This window comes from Brachycentrus maculatus, unplaced genomic scaffold (genome assembly GCF_059751285.1).
Source record: "Brachycentrus maculatus isolate JH-2025_06_01 unplaced genomic scaffold, ASM5975128v1 h1tg000580l, whole genome shotgun sequence".
Lineage (NCBI taxonomy): Eukaryota > Metazoa > Arthropoda > Insecta > Trichoptera > Brachycentridae > Brachycentrus > Brachycentrus maculatus.
The window spans coordinates 45,272-68,977 of NW_028281320.1; the positions used below are offsets into that span (position 1 = coordinate 45,272).

The 23,706-nt window shown below is 38.3% G+C and overlaps 2 protein-coding genes across 2 annotated transcripts; one reads left to right on the plus strand and one right to left on the minus strand.

Moving 5' to 3' along the window:
* Nucleotides 1–9,986: 9,986 nt before the first annotated feature.
* Nucleotides 9,987–11,013, minus strand: LOC148301313 (extracellular signal-regulated kinase 2-like). Its single transcript, XM_088273455.1, is given in 2 exon segments — nucleotides 9,987–10,634; nucleotides 10,636–11,013. Coding segments are annotated over 2 exon segments (1,026 nt in total).
* Nucleotides 11,014–11,535: 522 nt separating this feature from the next.
* LOC148301314 (exoglucanase GH7B-like) lies at nucleotides 11,536–12,854 on the plus strand. Its single transcript, XM_088273453.1, has one exon. The coding sequence runs from the start codon at nucleotides 11,545–11,547 to the stop codon at nucleotides 12,439–12,441; it is 897 nt and encodes a 298-aa protein (XP_088129579.1). The 5' UTR covers nucleotides 11,536–11,544; the 3' UTR covers nucleotides 12,442–12,854.
* Nucleotides 12,855–23,706: the final 10,852 nt, after the last annotated feature.

Sequence of the window (23,706 nt, forward strand, 5' to 3'; positions counted from 1 at the left end):
TTATATCTTTTGCGAGTTATTTTGTTTGGAGTTGCTTTTGTTAGGCTACTTTTTTGAGGCGATGCATTTCATTGTTTTTGGTTTCGATGATTGCGCTCATTTTTGATATTTATTTATTGGTGTTGGTTGTTGTTGGGGATTAAGGCATTGGTCGGTGTGTTAGTGTCGGATTGGTATCTGAATCTGCTGATTTCCATGTTTCTGCTGGAGAGTTCAGTTTCGAGGACTTTGATCTTTTCGTTCAGTGTCTTTATTATATATTATTTATCACTGGGCATTCTATATGTCTATCGATGTGATAGTGCTATAGAGTAGAATATCACAGTACACACTCTTCACTAGAATATAATATAATCAATCTATCAATGAGTGCACATACTTTGGCCATAATCAAGGCACATCTATCAACCAACTTCTTCTGGATCGCACTCTGCTCCTCATAGAAATATTCTTTAATCTTGAGAATAATCTTATTGTGATCTCTACCGAGCTTATCCGCCCTCTATCTCTCTTCCTCCAGTTTTTGCTCAGTAGTCTTCGTCTTTCTCTTTAAGCTTGCAGCATTCTCCACAGTCTGATACTAATACTCAGATCGTAAGATTTCTAGTTGTTGTTAGCATTGGTGAGCTCGAGCTCAAGTTCGATGACATTGTTATTATTTGTCTTGTTCGTATTGTTGTGCAGGTTGGCTTCGTACTCGCTGATTGTCTTCTTTAATTGTTTATTGACCAGTCTGAGTTCTTCGAGCCTTTCATCGCTTTGTATTTGTTAGGTTCTTCTGCTTTGGGTTAGTGATTGTATTTATCTGGTTTGGTTTTATATGCGATGTTATTTTTATAGACTGTGAGCTATTTGTTGAACTGTAATTATAGTTTATTGCGTTAGATTTCGAATTTATTCATTATAAGAATATTGTATTTGCCACCACTTCCACCTTTGTTGTTGCTGTTGGTCTGAATCTGAGTGATCGTCCCTTCCAACTGACTGACACTACTCTGTAGCTAGCTGATGATATTGGCATTATTGTGCAGCTCATTGTGTAGCTTGTTGTGTAGCTTGTTGTGTAGCTTGTTGTGTAGCTCGTTGATGTCCTTGATGAGATGGTTCTTCTCTTCCCAGGAGCTATTCGATTCTGTTCTAGTAATGCCCATTGTGTTCGATTTCTAGTTGTTGCAGATTCTGTTTACTGTTGAGTTATAGCTGAAGGTATTCGATGCGCTGTGAGGATTAGTGGAGCTGCAATTAATATTGTTGGAGGGTTTTTTGGAGTTCGAACTGGTTGTTTTGATTTGGTTCGATTTGTAGTTGTTCGAGTCACTCGATCTAGGCTACTGCTTGTTTGTATGCTTCGGAGAGCTTGCAGAAGTTGGTCTAGAGTTATTGGTATTAGCTGTGCAAGACTCCGTAGTTGTTATTGTTATTGGCGGAGTTTTCGATATTTTGGATTTGTTGCTGTTGTTGCTCGTAGTGGGTGTAGAGTTGCGTGCATTATTGTGAGAGTTTCTCGTATTGAATGACGATCTCGGTGTAGCGTTGTTGCCATGAAACTGATGAGATGCCTTCTTCTTACTCTCCATGAGGTTGTTCTTATTGCTCTTATTGCTGGTGTTGGCCTTCTTCCTGGTGGTGCTGGGACTAGCGGGGAGTGTGGCGTCTCATCTATGCACATTCTAGAACAGATTCTCAACTTCTAACATATTATCAATGATGGGCTCCTAACGCTCCATTAAAGCTTCGAGCTTGATGAATATCTAAACAAACTAATGTTTCCAGTATATTGTGGTCGGTGTTTGGATGTTCATCACACTGTGCTATTTTATGTTGCAGTGTGGTATTACTTGCGTGTATTGTTGGTGCATTATTGAGGTTAGGATTGAATGTTGTAGTTGAAGTTTGTTGATGTGGTTGTTGGGGTTGCGATTGTGGAGAGGGGGATTGTGGAGAGGGGGATTGTGGAGAGGGGGATTGTGGGGCGATGTCGAATTTGAGGGAATGCGATGTTTATGGGCATGGCCTATGATATCATTCGGGACTAGTTCCTGATTGCCAGCGCTTGGTTTGATGAGGAGGTTGCTGCTCGACTTTATGAGCCGATTATTCGGTTTGAAGAGACAATAACTCGGTTTGAGGAGGAGGCTGCAGGCTGATGGCATCCACAATTGTGGAATTTGGGCTCTAGGCTTCTGTTATGAGCATTCACAGCTAAAACTTTGGAGTTGGGATTCTCATACAGACTCTGAGAATTTCGTGTATTGTGAGCTTGTAGGATTGGGGGAGAGTGGTTCAGGGGAGAGTGATGCGAAGATGGCGAGTGATGGGAAGGTGACGAGTTGTATCTAACTTATTGAGTGAGAGTGGGGTTTTGATACCTGGCATTTTAATTGACTATCCTCGACATGTGGTAATTCTATCGATAGATGTTTGGGGTTAGGAGCTTAGATTTGGAGAGGGTAACAACGAAAACAGTACTAAGTAAGTGATCATTGATATTAATTTCTCTTCTGGAATGTGTCTTTACCTCTGCAGATAGCAATTGCATTAAAGGTGTAATTATGCCTAATGCATGCGTAATGGCGATTATGCTTGATACTCATCGCCTGAACCCTCAGTTTCCAAAGCCAAAATCCTTGAAAAAGTACTAAAACGATATCGAATATGTTTGAACATTCCCGGCTGCAGACTATCGCACAGCCAATGCTCGGTAGATTCTAACCACTTATTATATTTGAAGGTAGCAAAGAATGACAAATTTAAGTGAGCAGCAAAGGAGATAAGCCACTCAGTTTATGTTTTTAGTGATGGGAAAATAAATGAACATTTCGAATTGGGATTGTTTGGGAGTCAGTCGCTCATATAAATAGTGGAGCGATATCAGTGTCATATGATTGGTGACCAGCAAACAGCCCAATATGATATCGTTATGGTTGCATGCGACCGATTTTCAATATTCATCGTATTATAGATACGATCAATTGAATAAATAAGTATCCAATTTATTAAATTTATTGAACTTAAATTTAATTGAAATGCATATGTTAATTGAAATTGAATAATTATTTCAACAACATGCATTTCGTTAAAGGGAGCTTGAATGCTGTTCGTCTTGCAATGATGAAAGGGAGCATGGGGGCTGTTAGTTTTTCAAAGGTTAAAGGGAGTCTGAATGCTGTTCCTGCAAACACTGAAGGGAGCCCGGAGGCTATGAATCCTGCAAACACTGAAGGGAGTCCTGCAAACACTGAAGGGAGTCCTGCAAACACTGAAGGGAGCTCGGGGGCTGATCTCTGGCAGCACCAAGAGCAAGGCAAACCGTAATAATACGCTTCGATATTTGAGAAGTATTTCGGAGCAGCAATCAAAGAGCTTCCACTGCAACTGGATTATTTTAATGCTTAGGAATTGCACATTCTTTTCGCAATCCTCAAAAAATTCGAAAAGCTCCAACTGCCTAAAATTTAAATGAAAACAACCTCTATTGATTTAAGTGGCTCTTATGATGGCGATACAAAAATCAAACTCCTTGCGAATCACTGCAGTATGCCTTATCTGACACATCTTTATTTATGTAAATAACACATATATTTAGCCAACACTCAAATTACCAATAAAGGATGTGAGTATCTGAGCAAAGCAAATTGGAAGAATCTGAAAACTCTTATTTTCTGTAAATAACACATATATTTAGATGGTAATAAAATTAACAATAAGGGATGTGAGTATCTGAGCAGAGCAGATTGGAAGAATCTGTCAAATCTTGATTTAAGTAAATAAAACATATATTTAGGGTCCAATCAAATTAGCAGTGAAGGATGTGAGTCTATAGGCAGAGCAGATTGGAAGAATCTGACATATCTTCGTTTAGCTAGAAATCGAATTAGCAGTGAAGGATGTGAGTCTATAGGCAGAGCAGATTGGAAGAATCTGTAACTTCTTGATTTAAGTAAATAACACATATATTTTAGACGAAAATCAAATATCCAATGAAGGATGTCAGTATCTAAGCAAAGCAGATTGGAAGAATCTGACATCTCTTTGTTTAGATGGCAATTATATTAGCAGTGAAGGATGTGAGTATCTGAGCAAAGCAGATTGGAAGAATCTGAAACATCTTTATTTATGTAAATAACACATATATTTAGCTTAAAATCCGATCGAAAACTACAATTTAGCTGATTGTAGTAGACTGAAGTCCTCATTCCCTAATGTTCAACTCTACGGCAAATTTTCACAAAAAAAAAGATAATTCATATGACAAAATATCTGATTTACTATTTATGAAGGCTGACGAGGTATGTTACCTCGCTATAGAATAAATAAATTAATTAATTGTTCAATTGAAAATTCATTGATAATTTGATAATTTAAAAGGCAGATTATATACTCTGTCCGTTGAGTTCAAACTCTAATTATATTGTGAATAGTCTCCCAACCCCAACCCCAACCCCCAACCCCAACCCCAACCCCAACCCCAACCCCAACCCCAACCCCAACCCCAACACAAAACTCGGTAACATTATCTAATCTTCAAACATAAAAGTGTCGGATTATAAATTCAAATATAGAACAATGATTTTATGTCGATTGTTTATCGGCCGATCTCAGCCAGAAGGGTTAAAATGCGAGTATAAAATAGCGAAACAATGAGAAACAAAGAGATACAAAGAAGTGAAATAGATAAAGAAAATGAGACTATGCATAACTCAGGTTAATAATTCTATTCTTTAGATGGTCTTATCATATACGATCCAACGATTCAACGATCTAACATTTTATGACTTACTTTAAATATTCTACTCAGTTCGCCAAAGTATTCAATTATTGATTTTATCTTACTGGCTTTTAGTTTACTAAATTGATTTATTCTTAGGTTGATATTGCCGAAAGATAATTTTTGGCTGAGTCTTTAATTTATATATCAAAATGAAATTATCGGCAGCCTTTCAGTTGGCACCTGACCCGAAACCGCCATATTCTCCAAGCCAACAAACTCTATTGATATGCTCAGAGTATTCATGCTGACTTCTCCTTCTATGAATTAAAGCTACATATACTTTAGCCTGGGCTCATTTTATAGAGTAAGTGTCTCCTATGATATATGGGTTATCTTATCGGTGAGATTGCAGACTACAACCTGGAATTATCCTGAGCGGACAAATAAGAGAATCTTAATTATAAAAGCTGTGACTTATACTGTGACAGTGATCGTAGCATTTACTATTTTAATGCTGCTGTTTATGATTAATGCCTTATGACCGATTGATCGAGCTATTGCTGCCTTTATTGGATCTGTTGTGATGTGTGTTGTTGTCAATGCTATATCTTCTGTTGTTTTTACGCTATCAAGGTGGCATGTGCTACTGTATTTTTGGGTTTATATTGGATTTTGTCTTCATAAGCCTTTGTCTTCCTTCATTTTCAGGAGGATTTTGATCAGAAATGGTGGCTTTTTCGCTCATGAGTATGGACGGTATTATATTAATTATATGATGGCAGAGAAACAATTATTTCCAGACAAAAATTATTTTAATGTGTAAATCAGTCAGTTTTATTTGGAACTTTAAAATTTGCAACAAAAATATTTATTTCTTCAAAGGGTAAATCATCTGCTGTCTTGCACAGATCAGCTTGGCTTATGGTTTGTCGCAGAAAAAATTTAACAGGGCTTTTGAAACCCCGGACTCGAAGCAAATGATTTGTTAGGCATTCAAAAAATGGAAGATCTCAGAAGCGACTTTGAAGGATGGACATGCTCATTTGCACTGAGTGGTTGCTATTGGATTTAGAGTATCGCTGTTTCGGGTATGTTGGATGATATAAGATATTATCAATAACGCGCAATTTCTCTTTTGTATAAAGCAAAAATTACAGTTTGTATACTCCGACCTATGTGCAGCCATCGATGACCTCATCTCCTCCACCCTCCTTATAAAGAATAATTTTATTTCAATATTCGTAGCAAGGTGCCTTCAAATTTCAAGGATGTCAACTATAAGACTTTAAGGCCAATCACATGAAAATTCTAAAAGCTCGATGAAGAGAAGACAAATAAATAGAAAAGTACGCTTTTTGTGGAATGCTGAAACACCAAAAATCAGTGCATTCTTCGAGGCAATGATTCTGCGAAAATTCTGGCAGAATGACCTGCTGGAATAGTACAAAAATAATATTACAATACTGAGCGTCAGTATTAAAAGCCCATGGAAAGGACAATAAAAATACGAAAAGCCGAGCGAAATCATAAAGTCTTCTCAATTAACTACAATTAACTACAAAAAAGTTATAACACAATCGATGTAATTCTTTATTCTTTAATTCATTTAATGAAGATCCCAACCCCAACCCCCAACCCCAACCCCCCAACCCCAACCCCAACCCCAACCCCAACCCCAACCCCTTTATAAAACAGTGACAAAATCGATTATCGTAGATGAGTTAAATTGATAGTTAATTTTAACAGCAGTGTATTTATATTTGTGTGTATTTATATTTGTGTGAAAATCAGACCATTTTAAATCAGATAAGATTAAAGTAACACTTAAAGCGCATTTATGTACATTTAATGTACATTTCAGTAGCATTTATGCACATTTAATATGCATTTCGTTCGCATTTCAGTAACATTATTCACTAACTCACTTTATTAGCCCTATATCATATTATTTTAAGTATGAATCAGACGCTCATCAATAATGATAAATCATGCAGTTCTTATCTACATAGAAACCATCGAGTATGTCTAAACTTATTATTTGACCAACTTATTAAATCTGCACAGATAAATAGTGAATTCCTGATGGATCAATTGGAATTAATTGCAGCGAGAATAAGAGAGAGAGCAGGCGAGAATAAGAGAGAGAGAGAGCAGACGAGAATATGTGGGAAATTGCGAGAATAATAAGTTAATTGTTAAAATTGTATATGTGGCACTGGCAACTATCGTTTGTAGTATTTTTATAAATGATTAATTAATTAATTTAATTTATTTACTGCATAAACACGCATTCACATTAACTGTTCGTGATGGGGCAGTCGAGTGTTTTGAGTTGGTCTGTAGACATATTGCTTATATTTGATACTTTCGACTATTATTCCACTATTTAACCTTCCTACTTTTTTTAGTTAATCTGCCATTTCCTTGTCGTTTACTGTTATACTAAAGCTTTTGCATGCTCCGTCTTATTAAGCTTATTAATTTGTTGTTATTTGCACAACTCGAGTCAATGATTAGATGCCCCTGAGAACATGGAAGGGGCTGACCTTTTTGGGGAATTAAATAGTAAACTGAAAATCTAAGAGAGCTTGGCTTATACTTTATCCGTCCTCAATCACCACAACAGGAAAGCCTTAAATTTTCATTTTAGAGGCTGTTGCTAGAATCTTCGCTGCCTGAATTGTGATTTATTAATACTTTTGTAGGTTAAATTTGAAACTCAAAATATTCACAGCTAGAATTTCTTATTTTTCTCCAGCAGTAGTCCCGACAGAAATAGGATCCCCCCATATACTAGTTCATCATCGCCAAGACTTTCTGCTCCGAGTACATCAAAGGAACGCCAAAAATGAGCACTTTCGTCAGTCCTACAAGATAATAAGCATTTTACTCGTCTTTTACTGCGTTCTTCTTCTCCCCTCGGAGGACGATGAAGAGGATTTTCGACGCACTCGCCGTGGTATTTCCTGGAAAGGCTACTGCTTTGGGTGGTGATGCTTTTATGACATGTCACTAATGCTCATTTGGAATACTTTAGTCGGCACTGGGTTCATTCTGATTTTATGTGTGCCTATTTTAATAGTGAGCTCGCCCGCTTGCAGATAACTCAAAGCATCAATATCATATTTAAAGCCAACATTGAGAACAGAATTGTTGTTCTCCCGACTCTCCTTGATAGTCGAAACATGTTCAATGGGACCCACAAATTCAATGAGTTTGCTTTTGAGCATGGATATCATTTCAGCTTATTAGTTTCGACTCAGATGCGGGATTTAGAACCGGAAATGATTTTTGATATCGGATTAAGTTTTAATGGGCATAAAGTTAATCTGCTTTTTATAGTCCTTAAAAGGAGACCTTTATTTTTCATATGGATCTCTCCTCGATTTATGCGATGGTTTTTCACGACTTCTGCTTTTGCTACGACCTCGGCTCTCATGATCATTGTAATTATTCCATTTTCCATGACCACTATGCGAGGATGATGGATAATTATCGTATCTTTTCTTCATACTTAATTATTTAAATTATGGTTTACTCTTATAAATATTCAATATTAATATGTGTATATAAGTGCATATATTTAGTCTAAAATTTATATAATTTATTAGAGTTCTGGTTTTAGTATTTGCAATCATAATGGATTTACAATCCATTTTTACCTTCCGTCCGCGTAGACTATACATTTGCCCTTCTTCGTTTACATTTAGAGTTGGCTGAGCTCATCAAAATAAACAAAGCTGCCCTTTCCAGGGACTGTAATTTTACAGAGTCTTTGCTTTTTTGAATAGTAAGTGATGACTTTTTCATCGAAGTTCTGTTTGACATCTCCATTACTGAACCAAGCCACCTTATATTTAGTGTTTTCATTGTATGCACTTCGACTCTTGCCAGGAACCCAAGATTCATATAATCCTTCAGGAAATTTCGCGTATCTTTTCTCACCTTCGAAGCTCATTATTGCTGAATCTCTATGGTGTTCAAGCATATACGTCACAGCTTTATAGTCTGTGTTTTGATCGTATTGCAGGTCTTCTTGGTTGAGATTCTTATATATTTACTTCAGCTAAAATGGTAAGCACCGATAAACTTCGCCGATCGGAAGAGTTGATTGCTTGATGACAAATTAGTTCTGTTCTTTAAATTATATTTGCTCATTGGCTTTAGTTGGTTGGTTTTCCTTTGACGCTAGAATCTCGATTGCTTTAGGCTTACCCGATATATTAATTTTTGTTTGAGTCCTGGGTTCAAAAACAATATCTAATGAAGGTTATGCGGATACTTTCTTTTTAAATTTGAAGTATTATTTCTGTTTTTAGAAGTTGTTCTTCTCCTTTTCAAGTTCCTTATAATGTTTGTTCAAATATTCTAGCATCTTCTCATACTCTAATTTTTATGTGTTTTAGGTTTTTTTCTCGCGCGGAACATAGTCTGGCTTCTTATATTACTCCGTGTCAATATAAATTTTTTTAGGGTGATAGGAGATAGTCATTTGTTTGGGATTTATCTTTTTCTTGGGTTATTACTCCTGAGGCCTCGGCTTATCCCACTCGCCGAATTTTTTCCTATTTTTATTTTTGAGCTCTTCATAGATTTCAGCCTTGCTCTTCTCTTCATTCCTTTGAATGGGCATGACCTTTTTTTATTTATTTTTGAAGCATGGTAAGAACTCTTGTTGACTCTTCTTCAAAAACTGTTGTTTATTGTTCACATTTTATTGATATCTTTTCTGAGCTTCCTCTAAATATGTCTGATCTGGTTTAATTGGCCGATCCTCTTCCAACATAGAAACCAACTTGTTTAAATTAGTTAATTATCATAAAGCAACTGAAATGAAATTTAGCAATAAAGACAAAGTGAGAATCGAATCATATCATTTTCTGCGATTATATCCGTAGGAATAAATGTTGCGTTCGTAGCTTTTATCGGATATGTTTGGTTTTTTATCTCCGCCTGTCGATGGCCTTTCTGCGGGCTTTACCCAATTATTCTTTTATTTACTTTGAGATATGTAGGTCTTGCCAAGCACGTTTTACTTTCCGTCGATTTTACTTTTTAATGAGTCTCTTTTTCGGTCTTTCCAACAGGATTATGAGTCATCCAAATAGCTTTGGTTGCCACTTTTGGAATTAATGGCTGTCTGGGTTCTGATCGGCTTTTATTCCTCGTTAATGGCTTCGGTTTTGTATTTTTTGTGGGGTTAATATGGATGTTATTATACTTTTTTCACCTGCTTTACATCTTGATACTTTTTGCTAATCTAACGGTAGAGAAACTAGCGATAGTCCTTGATTGAGAATTTAGTGTTTTCATCGACAGGAATACGGATGACTCCTTTAAACTAGATTTCCTCGCTTTCATCATGAAAGTCAGAGAGATAGGGATGTTAAAGAGCTTCATCCACAGTGTATCGGCCGTTCGGGTTGAAAACCAAGAGTTTTCTCAATAAATCCAGGCCTTGATCATCGATATTTGTGAAGGTACCTGTAAATGATTTCTTCTTGCCCAGAGAAATTTGGTTTAAACACTATCGCGCCATCACTGAATCGAGCGACTAGATATCGCTATTGCTTGGCCTCCCGAGCAACTCAACTATTTTTTATATTTGGTTGAGAGTGGATGTTCCTGGGAAGATGGCCTTTCCGGTGTACATTTCAGCCATGATGCACCCTATTGACCACATGTCCACTGATTTAGTGTATTTCGATGAGCCCATCAGGATTTCGGGAGCCCGGTACCACCTTGTTGCGACATACTCGGTCATTATGGCCTCTCCTTCTGCCTGATTGACAGTTGCGACAGATCTCGCCAGCCCGAAATCGGCAAGCTTGGCTAGACAATCGGCATCTAGCAGAATATTCGACGGCTTGAGATCCCGATGGATAAGATCCCCCGAATGCATATACTTCAGCCCCTTGAGAATTCTACGATTAAATGAATGCTTACTGATACATAACATACTTTTTATGCACTTCCTGAAGGATGTTGGCTCGAATAACTGCATGTAGGTCTGTCTACATGAAATCGAACACTAAATACAAATCTCGGTTATTAGCAGAACGTACGAGATGCTCGAGCCTAACTATATTTGGATGTCCTCTTAACTACCTAAGAAACATGACTTCTCTGAAAGTTCGCTGAGCATCTGTGGCATTTTGGAAAGCATCAAAAACCTTCTTGAGCGCAACAGTTTCTCGGGTGTCTCTATCAATGGCTTTCCATACTACTCCGTATGCCCCCTTGCCTAGCTTCTGCAGAATTTAGTACTTTTTAAGGATATGAGGCTCTAGCTACTCTGCCATAATTATCGTTAATTTTACAAATATAATTATCCATCATTCCATCATTGCATTATATCTAATTATTTTATCGCAATTAAAGATGGATGCTCGAATTGGGAATGCCAAGCTCCTCGATGTTCAGCTCTATTATTCATGCCACACTAATCAACATATTTATGTTGATACTCCTGCTCATGCTGAACTCCTGCTAATACTCATGTTGATTAGCATTTATCTGAGTACATTAAGGTTGTTGACAAAGGCTGTTGATGCTTATTAAATTTTTTGAGTGTCCAAAGGATTGCGAGTTTTAACAAAAAAGAACCAAAACATAAAGTTCTGAAAAGGTCCAACGAAAAAGTCTCAAAAATCAATGCTTCCCAAGTATATATTTCGACCAATAAGATTCGAAACAGGCCCTCTTTTATTTGCTCAGCTTAGTCTTTACGATTTTATGTAACTGAAACAGCAGCTATTTATGTTATTTAATTGCATTAAGTAGGATTTAATTAAAAATCTATTATATTACGGATGATTGTCAAATCTGCTGCCATGGTTTTGCTTCTCATTGGCTCTATTTATGGCCTATCTATCGGCACCCAGAGCCAAAACAGCTACCTCCCCTATCCAATGGTCATTGATGGGTCTGTCCACAACACAAAACTGGTCCTTGACGGGAATTGGCATTGGCTGCACTCTGCCTCAAACCCAAGCCAAAACTGCTACCCAACTGACACTTGGAACTCTTCAATATGCACAGACCCTCTAACTTGCTGGCAGTCATGTGCCATCGAGGGAATTCCCAACGAACAGTGGAGTGGAAACTATGGGGTCCATGTTGAAGGAGATAAAGTGACTATGAACTATGTGACAAGGCATCAATATGGCACTAATGTTGGTAGTAGGATGTACCTCATGGAGTCTGGAACCGAAAAATATTTGGCACTCAACATGCTCGGAAGGGAAATCAGCTTCGATGCAGATATGAGTAATGCTGGATGCGGGCTCAATGGAGCTCTATATTTCGTGGAGCTTCCCCTTGACGGAGGGCCAAACTTAAGTTCTGGCAACGCGGCATCTGTCGGACTTGGATATTGCGATGCACAATGCACATCGATAAAATTCATTCAAGGAAAGGCTTCTGGAGTTTCAGGATTCTATAGCACTGGATCCTGCTGTGCAGAATTTGACATTTGGGAATGCAACAATCAGGCCACACAAATGACTGCACATGTCTGCAAACACCCTGGGCTGAAGCCATGCGAAAATGATGTCGATTGCGGAAGAGGGGATAACAGATACAAAGGGCAATGCGATATGGATGGAGCTGACTATAATCCATTCCGTGTTGGAAACGAGAAGTATTTCGGTTATGGATCAGAATTCCAAGTGGACACCTCAAAGCCATTCAGAGTGATAACTCAGTTCATTACAACCGACGGAACTTAAAATGGAGATTTGAAATAAGTTAAAAGACTCTATACCCAAAATGGAAAGACAATCAATGGAGGCTCTCTCACAGATGCAGGCATAATCGCACAAAAGAAGAAGTTCAATGAAACAAACTATTTTGAATAGTTAGGAGGGTTGAAGGCAATGGGAGAGGCTTTCAAAAGAAAAATGAGTTTAGTTATTAGTTTCTGGGATGACACTAGCCCAGCGCAAATGCTTTGGCTTGATGGAGTCTTTCCTAAATCGTCGAAATAAGCGGGTGCTAAAAGAGGTCCATGTGCTTCAGATACAGGAATCCCTGAAAAAATGAGGAATTAGGTCCCAAATTCAAAGGTCTCCTATGCAAACTTTAAAGTCCAAAAGATAACAACCGTATCCGATGATGAGGCTATGGTCACAGAATGATTAATTCTTAAACAAAGCATAAATTGACTTATGGACTATTAATGTGCTCTCTATGCACGAACTAATGAAAATAAACTTAATAATTATAATCGTCGCATGTAACGCATATAAATTATATATAGTTAAAATAACCGATGCCTCTCAGCGGATAATTCAATGCCTCAAACCCAAAACCGGAAGTGGACTGCCAAATTTGTTCAAAAGAAATGCCATAATTCTCCTTGCTGATTTCCCATTCCTTGTTCGGAAAGTACTCCTCTTCACAAAACCTCTACTACATGAAAGATGTGGATGAGATTCTAAATGAGGAACTCTGCCATAACTTTGTGCAGTTCCAGTAGAATAATTACATCAACGAAGACGAGGAATACCTGAAGAGAGAGTACCAGATAGAGTAATTTCCTAAAAAAATAGAGATGCTTTCATAATACTATAAATTTCATCGTGACCAGCCTGCATGGAATGAAAGGGGCATAGAGCCCATCATGCTGAAATACTACAATCGAGTCAAGGATGTCGACTATAAGAAGATAAAGTCAGTACTAAAAAAATAACAGAATATCTCAATTACCACGCATAAGAGTTTTTCCTCCTACGATGACTCGTAGGTTTCGAAGAGATCGAGGTATAGTACAATGCTGAATTAATTGAATAGTGAATCCAATGAATCTGTGGTCCTGCTGTAGATTTGTGACAAAATAGGGAAGGCTCTGAAGAAGATAAAACCTTAGGAATTCCGAGGGAATTACTATAGCGGATAAAAGAAGTTTGAAGAATTCTTGAAGAAACAACAGAAGAAAAAGGAAATGACCAAGAAGAAGTAATAGCTTGCGAAACAGAGTTTCGGGTATAAGAAGTTCAGATTTAACGAAAAGCTGCAAACAAAGAACGATGAAAATAACAAAGAATCCAAGTTTGTTTCCAATCATCCCATGCCTGCTCGGAGCTCCCTCAAGCATAAACAGTTCTCCATCGAAAAGACTGCCAATGACACAGCCTCACGCGAATAAAAGAGCAGAAGAGAAAAGTCTACCAAAAGCATTCACCAAAAGCCAAACTCCATCATTTTTCACAAGAAGAACAAAGACACAGATATTACTCCCCCAAATTATCGGCAGCTCAGCACAATTAACATCGGCAGCATTAATAATGCAAACAGTCTCAAGACTATCAATGAAATCTATCAAGCAGTAAGTTCGAGATTGTAAAGCAACTGCGAATCAAAGAAGGGCCTAAGGTCGATGAGCACTAACAAATTGAAACAGCGCTCGAATAGCTCACATAACATCTGTAACAATTTGATTGGGGTTCAACTGCTTGAAAAACACTCGAAATAGCTGCAGGCCTCCAAAGATAAAGCAGGGAGTGTATGCCGACTCAAAAGAGCAAGCTCAAGCAAGAAGATTTTAGCATCAACTGCAAAACTCACCAGCATCACTCTCTTGAATGAGGCCAACATTCCCTAGAAAACAGGATTAAAAACATCGCAGAAGATACTGAGATCGAACTCTGTCAATAAATTCTCAAGCAACCAAGCAGTAACCAACGAAAATGCGATCCACATGAAAACAAATAAGAAATTCACACCTCAGCCCACTGATCGAGGAGGAGACATCGAGAAATCCATTGGAAGCCAGAGAAACTCAGTAGTAGAGAATATGCTCAAGAAGAAGTTGGAAGTGTTTAAAAAGAATAAAGCATTAGCCTGATCGTCTTTGATTATGAACAATAGTTGAAGAACTAATATTATTATTATTCTAACATTGCTGTATCTCAAATATGCATATCTATCTGTAGATTTATATCATACTCGTTTGTTCTAATTTATAATCATTTTAGCGAACATGCCAGATATCTCTGAAGTACTCACCATCAAAATCGACAGAATGTACATAAACTGTGTCGATGGCATTAAAATGACCCATCATCGGCAATTAAAGGCCCTCCTCATTGAAATGAGCTTGCTTCTGTCAGAACTTACTCTCAAACAGTGTAGCTTCCCTATCAAACCTACCATCAATAAAAGCTGCTATAATTCCTCTTCACCGTAAAACACAACCGATATCGCCACACAAACAGACTAACCTCCCTCCTTAAATCATCAAACCCAACAAACATCAACAACAAACCCAATAGACTTAATAATAATAAATTAATCTGCTCCTGCTGCTAAACTAGAAATAAATGATAGTCTCAACAATTAAAATAACAAACCAGAATAATGTCAGTCCAAATCAAACTAATTAATGCTTAATCTTCACTCATCCTACAAAGAAGTATAATCCGTATAAATAGAGTGGGGCTCATCGTAATCTCTACAAACATAGCAGTAACCATCGCTAATGCGATAGACAGTGCAAAAATACGAACATATAATCTAATAACTGTAAAACTAAGCAGCCTCCCTAATCTAGCAATTACAATACTATCAAAAAGAGCTCTCAAAAGTTAAAGAATATGATAATAGTCGCCCTTGCAAGTATTGCCCTCTTCTGTGCAGTTAGCTGTTCATGATGCGAAACTAATTCTAAGCTAAAGATCAAGATTGTCTGCAGGAATGTATAAATTAAGGAACTCTGATTAGGTGAGGGATTTGTGAGGAATTGTTTGTTTCATAGTTAGTATTTATGGGATTCATACTTAAAATAATATGATATTGGGCTAATAAAGTGAGTGAGTGAATAATGTTACATAAATGCGAACGAAATGCATATTAAATGTACATAAATGCTACTGAAATGTATATAAATGGACATAAATGTACATAAATGTACATTAATGCGCTTTAAGTGTTACTTTAATCTTATCTGATTTAAAATGGTCTGATTTTCACACAAATATAAATAAACTGCTGTTAAAATTAACTATCAATTTAACTCATCTACGATAATCGATTTTGCCACTGTTTTTTAAAAACGCCCTTTTCTTTTCCTCTGTCATATTTCACTTTATTGGGTGTATCCGATTTATCAAATTTATTTGACTTAAATTTAATTGAAATGCATATGTTAATTGAAATTCGATAATTATTTCAAAAACATGCGATTCATGAAAGGGAGCTTAAATGCTTTTCGTCTTGCAAGCATGAAAAGGAGCCTGGGCTGCTAGTTTCGCAAGCATGAAAAGGAGCCTGGGCTGCTAGTTTCGCAAGCATGAAAAGGAGCCTGGGGCTGCTAGTTTCGCAAGCATGAAAAGGAGCCTGGGCTGCTAGTTTCGCAAGCATGAAAAGGAGCCTGGGCTGCTAGTTTCGCAAGCATGAAAAGGAGCCTGGGGCTGCTAGTTTCGCAAGCATGAAAAGGAGCCTGGGCTGCTAGTTTCGCAAGCATGAAAAGGAGCCTGGGGCTGCTAGTTTCGCAAGCATGAAAAGGAGCCTGGGCTGCTAGTTTCGCAAGCATGAAAAGGAGCCTGGGGCTGCTAGTTTCGCAAGCATAAAATGGGGCCTGGAGGTCGCTTAAAAATAGATACTGAATCAATAGGACATATAATCTCTTTCCGAAATCCTCGAAGATTGTGAAGAGCTGAAACTGCCCAAAATTTAAATGAAAGCAACCGAAATTACATTAGATGAATGTCATTAAGACGGTAGTGATGAAAACGGCCTTACAATCATTGGCATATCATAAAAAAACACATCCATAATTTAGGAATATTGAAACTGTTAGTTTACAACTAATCACAAAATGCATTATTTCAACGCAAGAAACGTTATGCATGAATGAAGCTGCATTTACTGACAATATTTACAATATCTTGCAATCTGATCGGATTCATGGGTGCGAAAGTTATTATGTCTCCCTTTTATGGAGCTGAGAAATAATACTATTACGGAATGGTTAATAAATAAAATATTTTATTGTATCCCAACAACAAAATAGTACACCCACAACAATCAAACTACTTATAAAACACTGCAGTCTGCCGAATCTGGCATCACTTTGGTTAGGTAAATAGAGCATATATTTAGGGAACAATCGAATTACAAATGAAGGATGTGAGTATCTGAGCAAAGCAGATTGGAAGAATCTGACACATCTTTGTTTAGCTAACTCTCGAATTAGCAATAAAGGATGTGAGTATCTGAGCAAAGCAGATTGGAAGAATTTGACAGATCTTTAGTTAAGTAAAAAGATTACTGTTTGGAGGGCAATAAAATTACCAATGAAGTATGTGAGTATCTGAGCAAAGCAGATTAGAAGAATCTGACAAATCTTAATTTAAGTAAATAGCACATCCATTTAGACAAAAATCATATTACCAATGAAGGATATGAGTATCTGAGAAAAGCAGATTGGAAGAATCTACAATATCTTTGGTTATGTAAATAGCACATTTAGAAAATAATTAGATCAGAGACCTCGATTCTGCTCGATATGAACTAGAGTTATTGTTCCCTAAAGCTAGCATCAGCACATGATAATTCATATGACAAAATATTCGATATGTATGTATGCGGACGAAGTATCTGAGCGCATTATAAAATAAATCGATTCATTGCTCAATTGAAAACTCATTGATAATTTTATGATTTTAAGAGGCAGTACAGATTCTGTGCATTGAGTTCAAACTATAATTATTGTGTCCATAGTTAGTTAGAATGTTAAACTTATATCAATTTTTAATAATTGATTATATAATTTTCGAAACTAAAAGAGTGGATTATAAATTCGAAGATAGGAGACATTTAATTATAAATTGCCGGATTTCAGTCAGTTGAAACATGATCATGACATCTGCAAGTTCAAAGTACCAATGTCTTTTTTCAGGAATTAGAGACCAAGTGAGTATTTAGGCGCACAGTTAGTTAAGCAAGTTTCTATGAAGTCTGTGAACGAAGCAGGAAACGGACTATTACATCTACACTTTTAGTTCAGTTTTATACAATGGTATACTATGGTATGTTATGGTAACTGTGACTATGGCTGATGGTTTCTTAATCAGTTTATTGAACATCATTCAGATCTTTATAGCTTTATAATTATTATCTGTATTGTAAGTTTTATCTCTATAAATTAGATAACCTTCATCTATGGCCTCTATGTAAATAAAGCTGGCGCGCCATATATATGCATATAATTTATTCTTTCTCAGTTCTGAATGTTCGGTAAACCTTAACAATCTAGGCCTTTTTGGGAGTCTTAAAATCGATTGTTTGGTAATAAAGCTCTATATAATCCATCTTGGGTCCAACAGGAACTATTGATCAATCAGCTGGATTATTGGAGATCATTGGGATATGGTGAGTTCAGAATTCTCACTGCCTACAATCTAGAAACTCATTAGAAGCCTGTTTATTAAATTGGTGAGCTCCCACTTGATATGCTCTTCATGACTTTCACCAGGCTAAGCCATGAAGCTATCTGCATGAATTTGCGAGAAGTGCATCATTATTGGGCTAACCGCTTCAAGAGCAATGGGTACACTCCTCTTTTCATGCGTTGTTGCTTGAGACAAAGCTAAGATGGCACCCACTACTGGCACTTAATTGTGAAATTTAATCGAGCTTACATATTCCAATTAAACCATCTTCTTCTTCCTCAGAATTTAGGGCCCAAGAGCTTCATTATGCCAGTTCATAACTAAGATAATGCATCGTACTACTTGACAACGGAAGGCCAGTTTATGGATTGGTCACTTGAGGACCAACTCAAAATGGATATGCAAGAATAAGAGAAGGTTGAGCCTAAAATCGAACAGCCACTTGCAGAGGCACTGCCGACGACCATCAATGAATTGTTGAGCCTGTTCAGTTTCTCCTAGTTCGACACTTTCGCCCATATTATGCGAGCCTTAAATAAGCAGAATGGAATCTAGGGACCGGATTGCTACACCATAATCGAGAAAAAGATAAAAAGATTGTAAAGAAGAGCAAGGAGGTAAGCTCGAACCGAAAGAAGGAAATCAGTCAAACTGGAATGATCTGTATTTCCATTAGTGATACACTATATTTAAATTATTCAAATATCAAATCATTATGAAAATGAGACTATAGTATTAAATATTTGCAGTTCATCGATTCATTCTCCTAGGCACAGTTTCAGGAGCCACATTGAAAGTGTTGTCTGCCAGGTTGAAGTTACCCCGAGATGTTGTGTACCCTTTCGGAGTCTGTAAAGTGTATAGGATTGATGTGTTGGCTTCAGGGGGCTGTCCATAGTAATTCATATATAGTTTATATTACTTGGAAATCGCGTTTTTATTGGCTGGGTTTGTATTTTCCTTCAGGCTCACTTGGTTAGGTCTTGTTCCTACACTAGATGTCCAGAGACTGGATCCTCGAGGCGTGGTCAAAGGCTGGAAGACTCCTGCAGAAGTGAATCTAGTTGGACTGCCTATAAAGCCCTGCCTTTCGCTTTTGTTGTTATACCAAATATAGCCAGGTTCTACTTCGCAAGCAGAAGTGCATCCATCGTTATTTAGCAGGTTGGCATCATCGCATGCCTCATTCGGATTCTTGATCCCGCTCCCGCAAACATCAATGACGCACTGTCCTGTTGAATTCCGTATTTAATTGGACTGGCAGCTGGGCACACAGACAGTATTATATAGCACACTGGTGCTTGTACAAGATGGAACTTGCGAAGATGGAATGCAGGCAAAGACCGCTGTGTCGAGAGTGTAGCCATTTAGACATTTAGTGCAGGCTCTGTTCTAGATTGTGCATTCCTCACAGAATAGAGAGGAGCAGCTTGCGCATGACCAAAAATTATCGGCAGTGGCTTCTAGATATTGACCACTCCCGCATTTTTGGCAGACGAAGTTCAAAAAGGAATAGCCTTATTTACAGACGCATCCATAGTCCCTTTGGAGGGGAACCTAGTTGAGCTTATTGCAGCTGTCTAGCGATTATTTGTAGACTACCGAGTTTGCAACACCACTTAGGTTCTGGTCGAAGAGGTTGTTAATAACTGGTACAACTGGCACTGTGTTGTTAATTGTAGGAACAAGGGGGGCGATAGGAATAGGAACAACAGGTTTTACAATAGGAATTGTCTCATTAGTACTGTTAATGATAATCACCCCTCCATTTCGAAGTCTACAAGAGCCAACTAGAGCGTCATAATACTGGCTAGTCGGGCAACAAATCCTAGTCCCAAAGTGTAAGGCATCGACAAACTCACAGAGGCCACACTATTGGGGAGTTACACATCGGCTGCATCCTTCAATGGCACATCTCAGACATTAATTCTGGAACTTATATCTGCCAATCGAGCACTCCTAACACCGATTGAGCCCGACATTCAGAATGGATGTATTATTGCATGTTGGAGGTAGAGGCTCCAATGAAATGCACCGCCCTAGACTAGAGTTGAAGAGGTAGCCCAGAGCGCAAAATTCGCAAAAAGTGGAATTAAAACAATTGATACAATTCTCTAGGCATGCAGAACATTCAGTCTCGCTTGTTTTGTAGAAACCGTCATTGCATGGTAGACATTCGCCATTGACTCTTCGGCTACGCGCATTGCATAAGCATTGGTTGTTTACGAGGACTTCGGTTGGGGTACAGAATACATTGCAAGTCTGCGCAACTGGGTCATAGAAAGTGTTGTTTGGGCAAATTCTGCATAATCCGTTGATGGGGTAGAAACTTGTGGAACATTAGCAAGCTCCATTAATGAGGATTTAGTTTATTTTACAGATGGTGATAATGTTCGTAATATTAGCGTTCATGCTAGTGTTCGTGCTAGTGTTCGTGCTAGTGTTCGTGCTAGTAGTGTTGGTACTCGTGTTGGGTGTGATAATTGGAGGATTCAACGCGAACTAACAGGCTTGAGAAGTAGCATTATAAGCAAAGGCAGGAATACATTCTAGACAGTTAACTGCATTAGAGCATCGCAAACAAGCACTAATGCAAGTAATGCTGGTGTTGGGTGTGATAACTGGGGGATTTAACGCGAACTAACAGGCTTGAGAAGTAGCATTATAAGCAAAGGCAGGAATACATTCTAGACAGTTAACTGCATTAGAGCATCGCAAACAAGCACTAATGCAAGTAATGCTGGTGTTAGTGCTGGTGTTGGCGCTGGTGTTGGTGCTGATATTGGTGCTGGTGTTGGTGCTGATGCTGGTGTTGACTATAATTGGGGGATTCAATGCGAACTAGCAGGCCTGAGAAGTGGCATTATAAGCAAAGGAGGGGATACATTCTAGACAATTAACTGCATTAGAACATCGTAAACAAGCATTAATGCAAGCAGCACATGAACTGCCAGCTTTATAGCTGCCCTAGGAGCAAAGCAAGCAGCCTCCATTCGGCAAAGGAACACTGACATTATTGCACTAGCACTTACCATTAATAAATATCTGGTTGACCGAGCAGATCTAGTTGCCATCGAGTGTTTCAACCTCATTGATAGTGATGGTTGTGCTGCGATCGAGCACACAGACACCCAGATTATTCCGAATATATTTTGGGATGCACGTGCACCCAGTTCGATTGGGATTAATGGTCTCGAAGACCTTTTCGGAGCAGGTCAGACAAGATTTGCCACCTATGATATAGCCAGCATAGGGGTAGGTCCGATCTGGGCACGAGTTAATACATTAATCTCGGTATATGAAATTATTGCACTCTGCGCAGACTATATTACTTTTCTAGCCTATTGTCAAGTAAACCACCTTTAAAGAGGTTATCGAACGCCTGGAGGAGATTTCGAGGATGTAGTCCGGGTCGATATTGATGGACAGATCTAGGGAAGTGTTGAAGCTTATGCGATCGAGGCCTATCATCTTGTAGTTGATGGGAATGAAGTCCTTATGAACCTTGCTGTACTGGGGACTCTGAGATAGCTAGTTTATGGGTCGGAACCCTCCTCCTGAAGAGAATATTGCGATGTTCAGATTGAATATCATGTAGTTTATCTTGATGTACTGCAACGACGTACTGGCATCAGTTTCGAATCTCACAGAATAGGAGGAATTCGATTTCTAGGCAATTGCAACTCCGATGCTATATGCTCCTGTGGTCGAAGTCGCCCAAACTGCATTGATATAGTTGAGGTAGATCGTGGAGGTGTCATTAGGATAGAATATTTCGGAAGCGGGTGAGACAGCAACAGTTTGGTTGACCCCAGGCTGAAAGTTTTCTATCATAAATAAATCCAGTACATCCAATTATAGTGCCTGTAATCAAATCTGCCCGATTTGTCAGCCAAATTACTATACTCGCCCGAGTCCATCTCATGTTCTCCGAATGGAAAGTAACCTTCACACTCGTCGCCATGACTTCGACATCGAGCGCATAGTTAACTTCCGAAAATGATGTGCATTAATAATGGGAGAATGCTGCATAATGAAAGGATTACAGACAACGGCTTTTGGAATTTAATCGAAATAGGCGGAGGCGAAGGTATACTGGTAAGTCTAGTTATTTATATCAGCGGTTGGGGATAGTTGGAAATCGTGGGTTGCTAAATTATATGGGAGATACTCTGGAGCAGTTCGGTGAGTCTCCATTTCGAATCGCATGTGCTCGGGTTCGGTTGAGTGTTTATTGCCAGACATAGAATTGCGTAAGTCCAAAGCACTTGTAAGAAACTCATATTATATAATTTGTATAGCATATACACGATTGAATTTAAACAACAAATAGGCTGCTATTATGCTTTGCTCATAATTAATAACTATAGTATATTCAAAGACCAAGACCAATCATCACGAAGCAACATCCAGCATACTCTTTCATATATTCACATATTTAATACTATGCAAACGAAACAGCATTATTATTAGACAGTATATTGTATGCCTTGTTCGCCCAACGACAACGATTTAGTCACTAATAATGAAATTTGAGCTGATACTGAGATTTAATAATCGTTATTTGGCGTACAAAACCGAAGATTAAACAAATACGTACATAAATTTTGTGATATTAGAGGAGAGTAATAACATTTTCGGCGATTTGAAAGTGTGATTGCAATTATCGAGCAGCTGCAGTTTGGTATGATAATTGCCATATTCAGATTATGAGAAGGAATCAGCAAAAAATAATGGCATATAATCATTGACAATGTGTGCACCTTGCAGTGTTTATTGCGCTCCATAGGTCTTCTAATGCTCAAAGTTCGATCGGAATCAACACAGTTTCCCATTGATACAGCATCTTATTCCCTATCATATAGGGCGCGAAGCTTCCTATTGCTGGCAAAAAATAGAGCAGTATTGTGATTTTCCAATTGGGAATCAGCCTAAAAATATTGAGCAGTAGCCCCACCACCAGGAACACAGCCCCAATGATAACCAGCACAATACTGGCATCAAAAAAGGATATCGCGATGATCCATGGTGAGCAATAGATGATCAAGTAGATAGCCCTCCTCTCGTAGGTCCTCAGCAGGGGGGATGTTCGCTAATTTTCGACATTGGCAGCGATGCTGGTCTTATCGTAGCTGTTGCTGCTCGAATTGTCGGAACTGCTATTATCATCTTCGAGTTTCTCAAGGTAATTGGCCTGGGACAGCACCTGACAAATTATATTCTCTGCTTGCTTCTTTTGTTTTGGCTGGCTGGCCTGGTCGATCAGCAGTCGGATATTACCATATCGAAAGTAGGCAGACATCCCCAGCAGTATCGTCACCATCAGTGCGAAGTACAACTCTACGATCAGCGAGCTGTAGAAGAACTATGAAGACACCGGAATTATGTCGGGCACTAAAATCGAATGCGGGACTGAAGAAGGATAGGGCAGTTTATATTCCATATACGTCGAATGTGTTATATATATATGCCGAATATGTTATATGTATCGAATGTGTGATATATATATTGAATGTGTTATATGTGTCGAATGTGCGATATATGGGGTTGGGGTTGGGGTTGGGGTTGGGGTTGGGGTTGGGGTTGGGGTTGGGGTTGGGA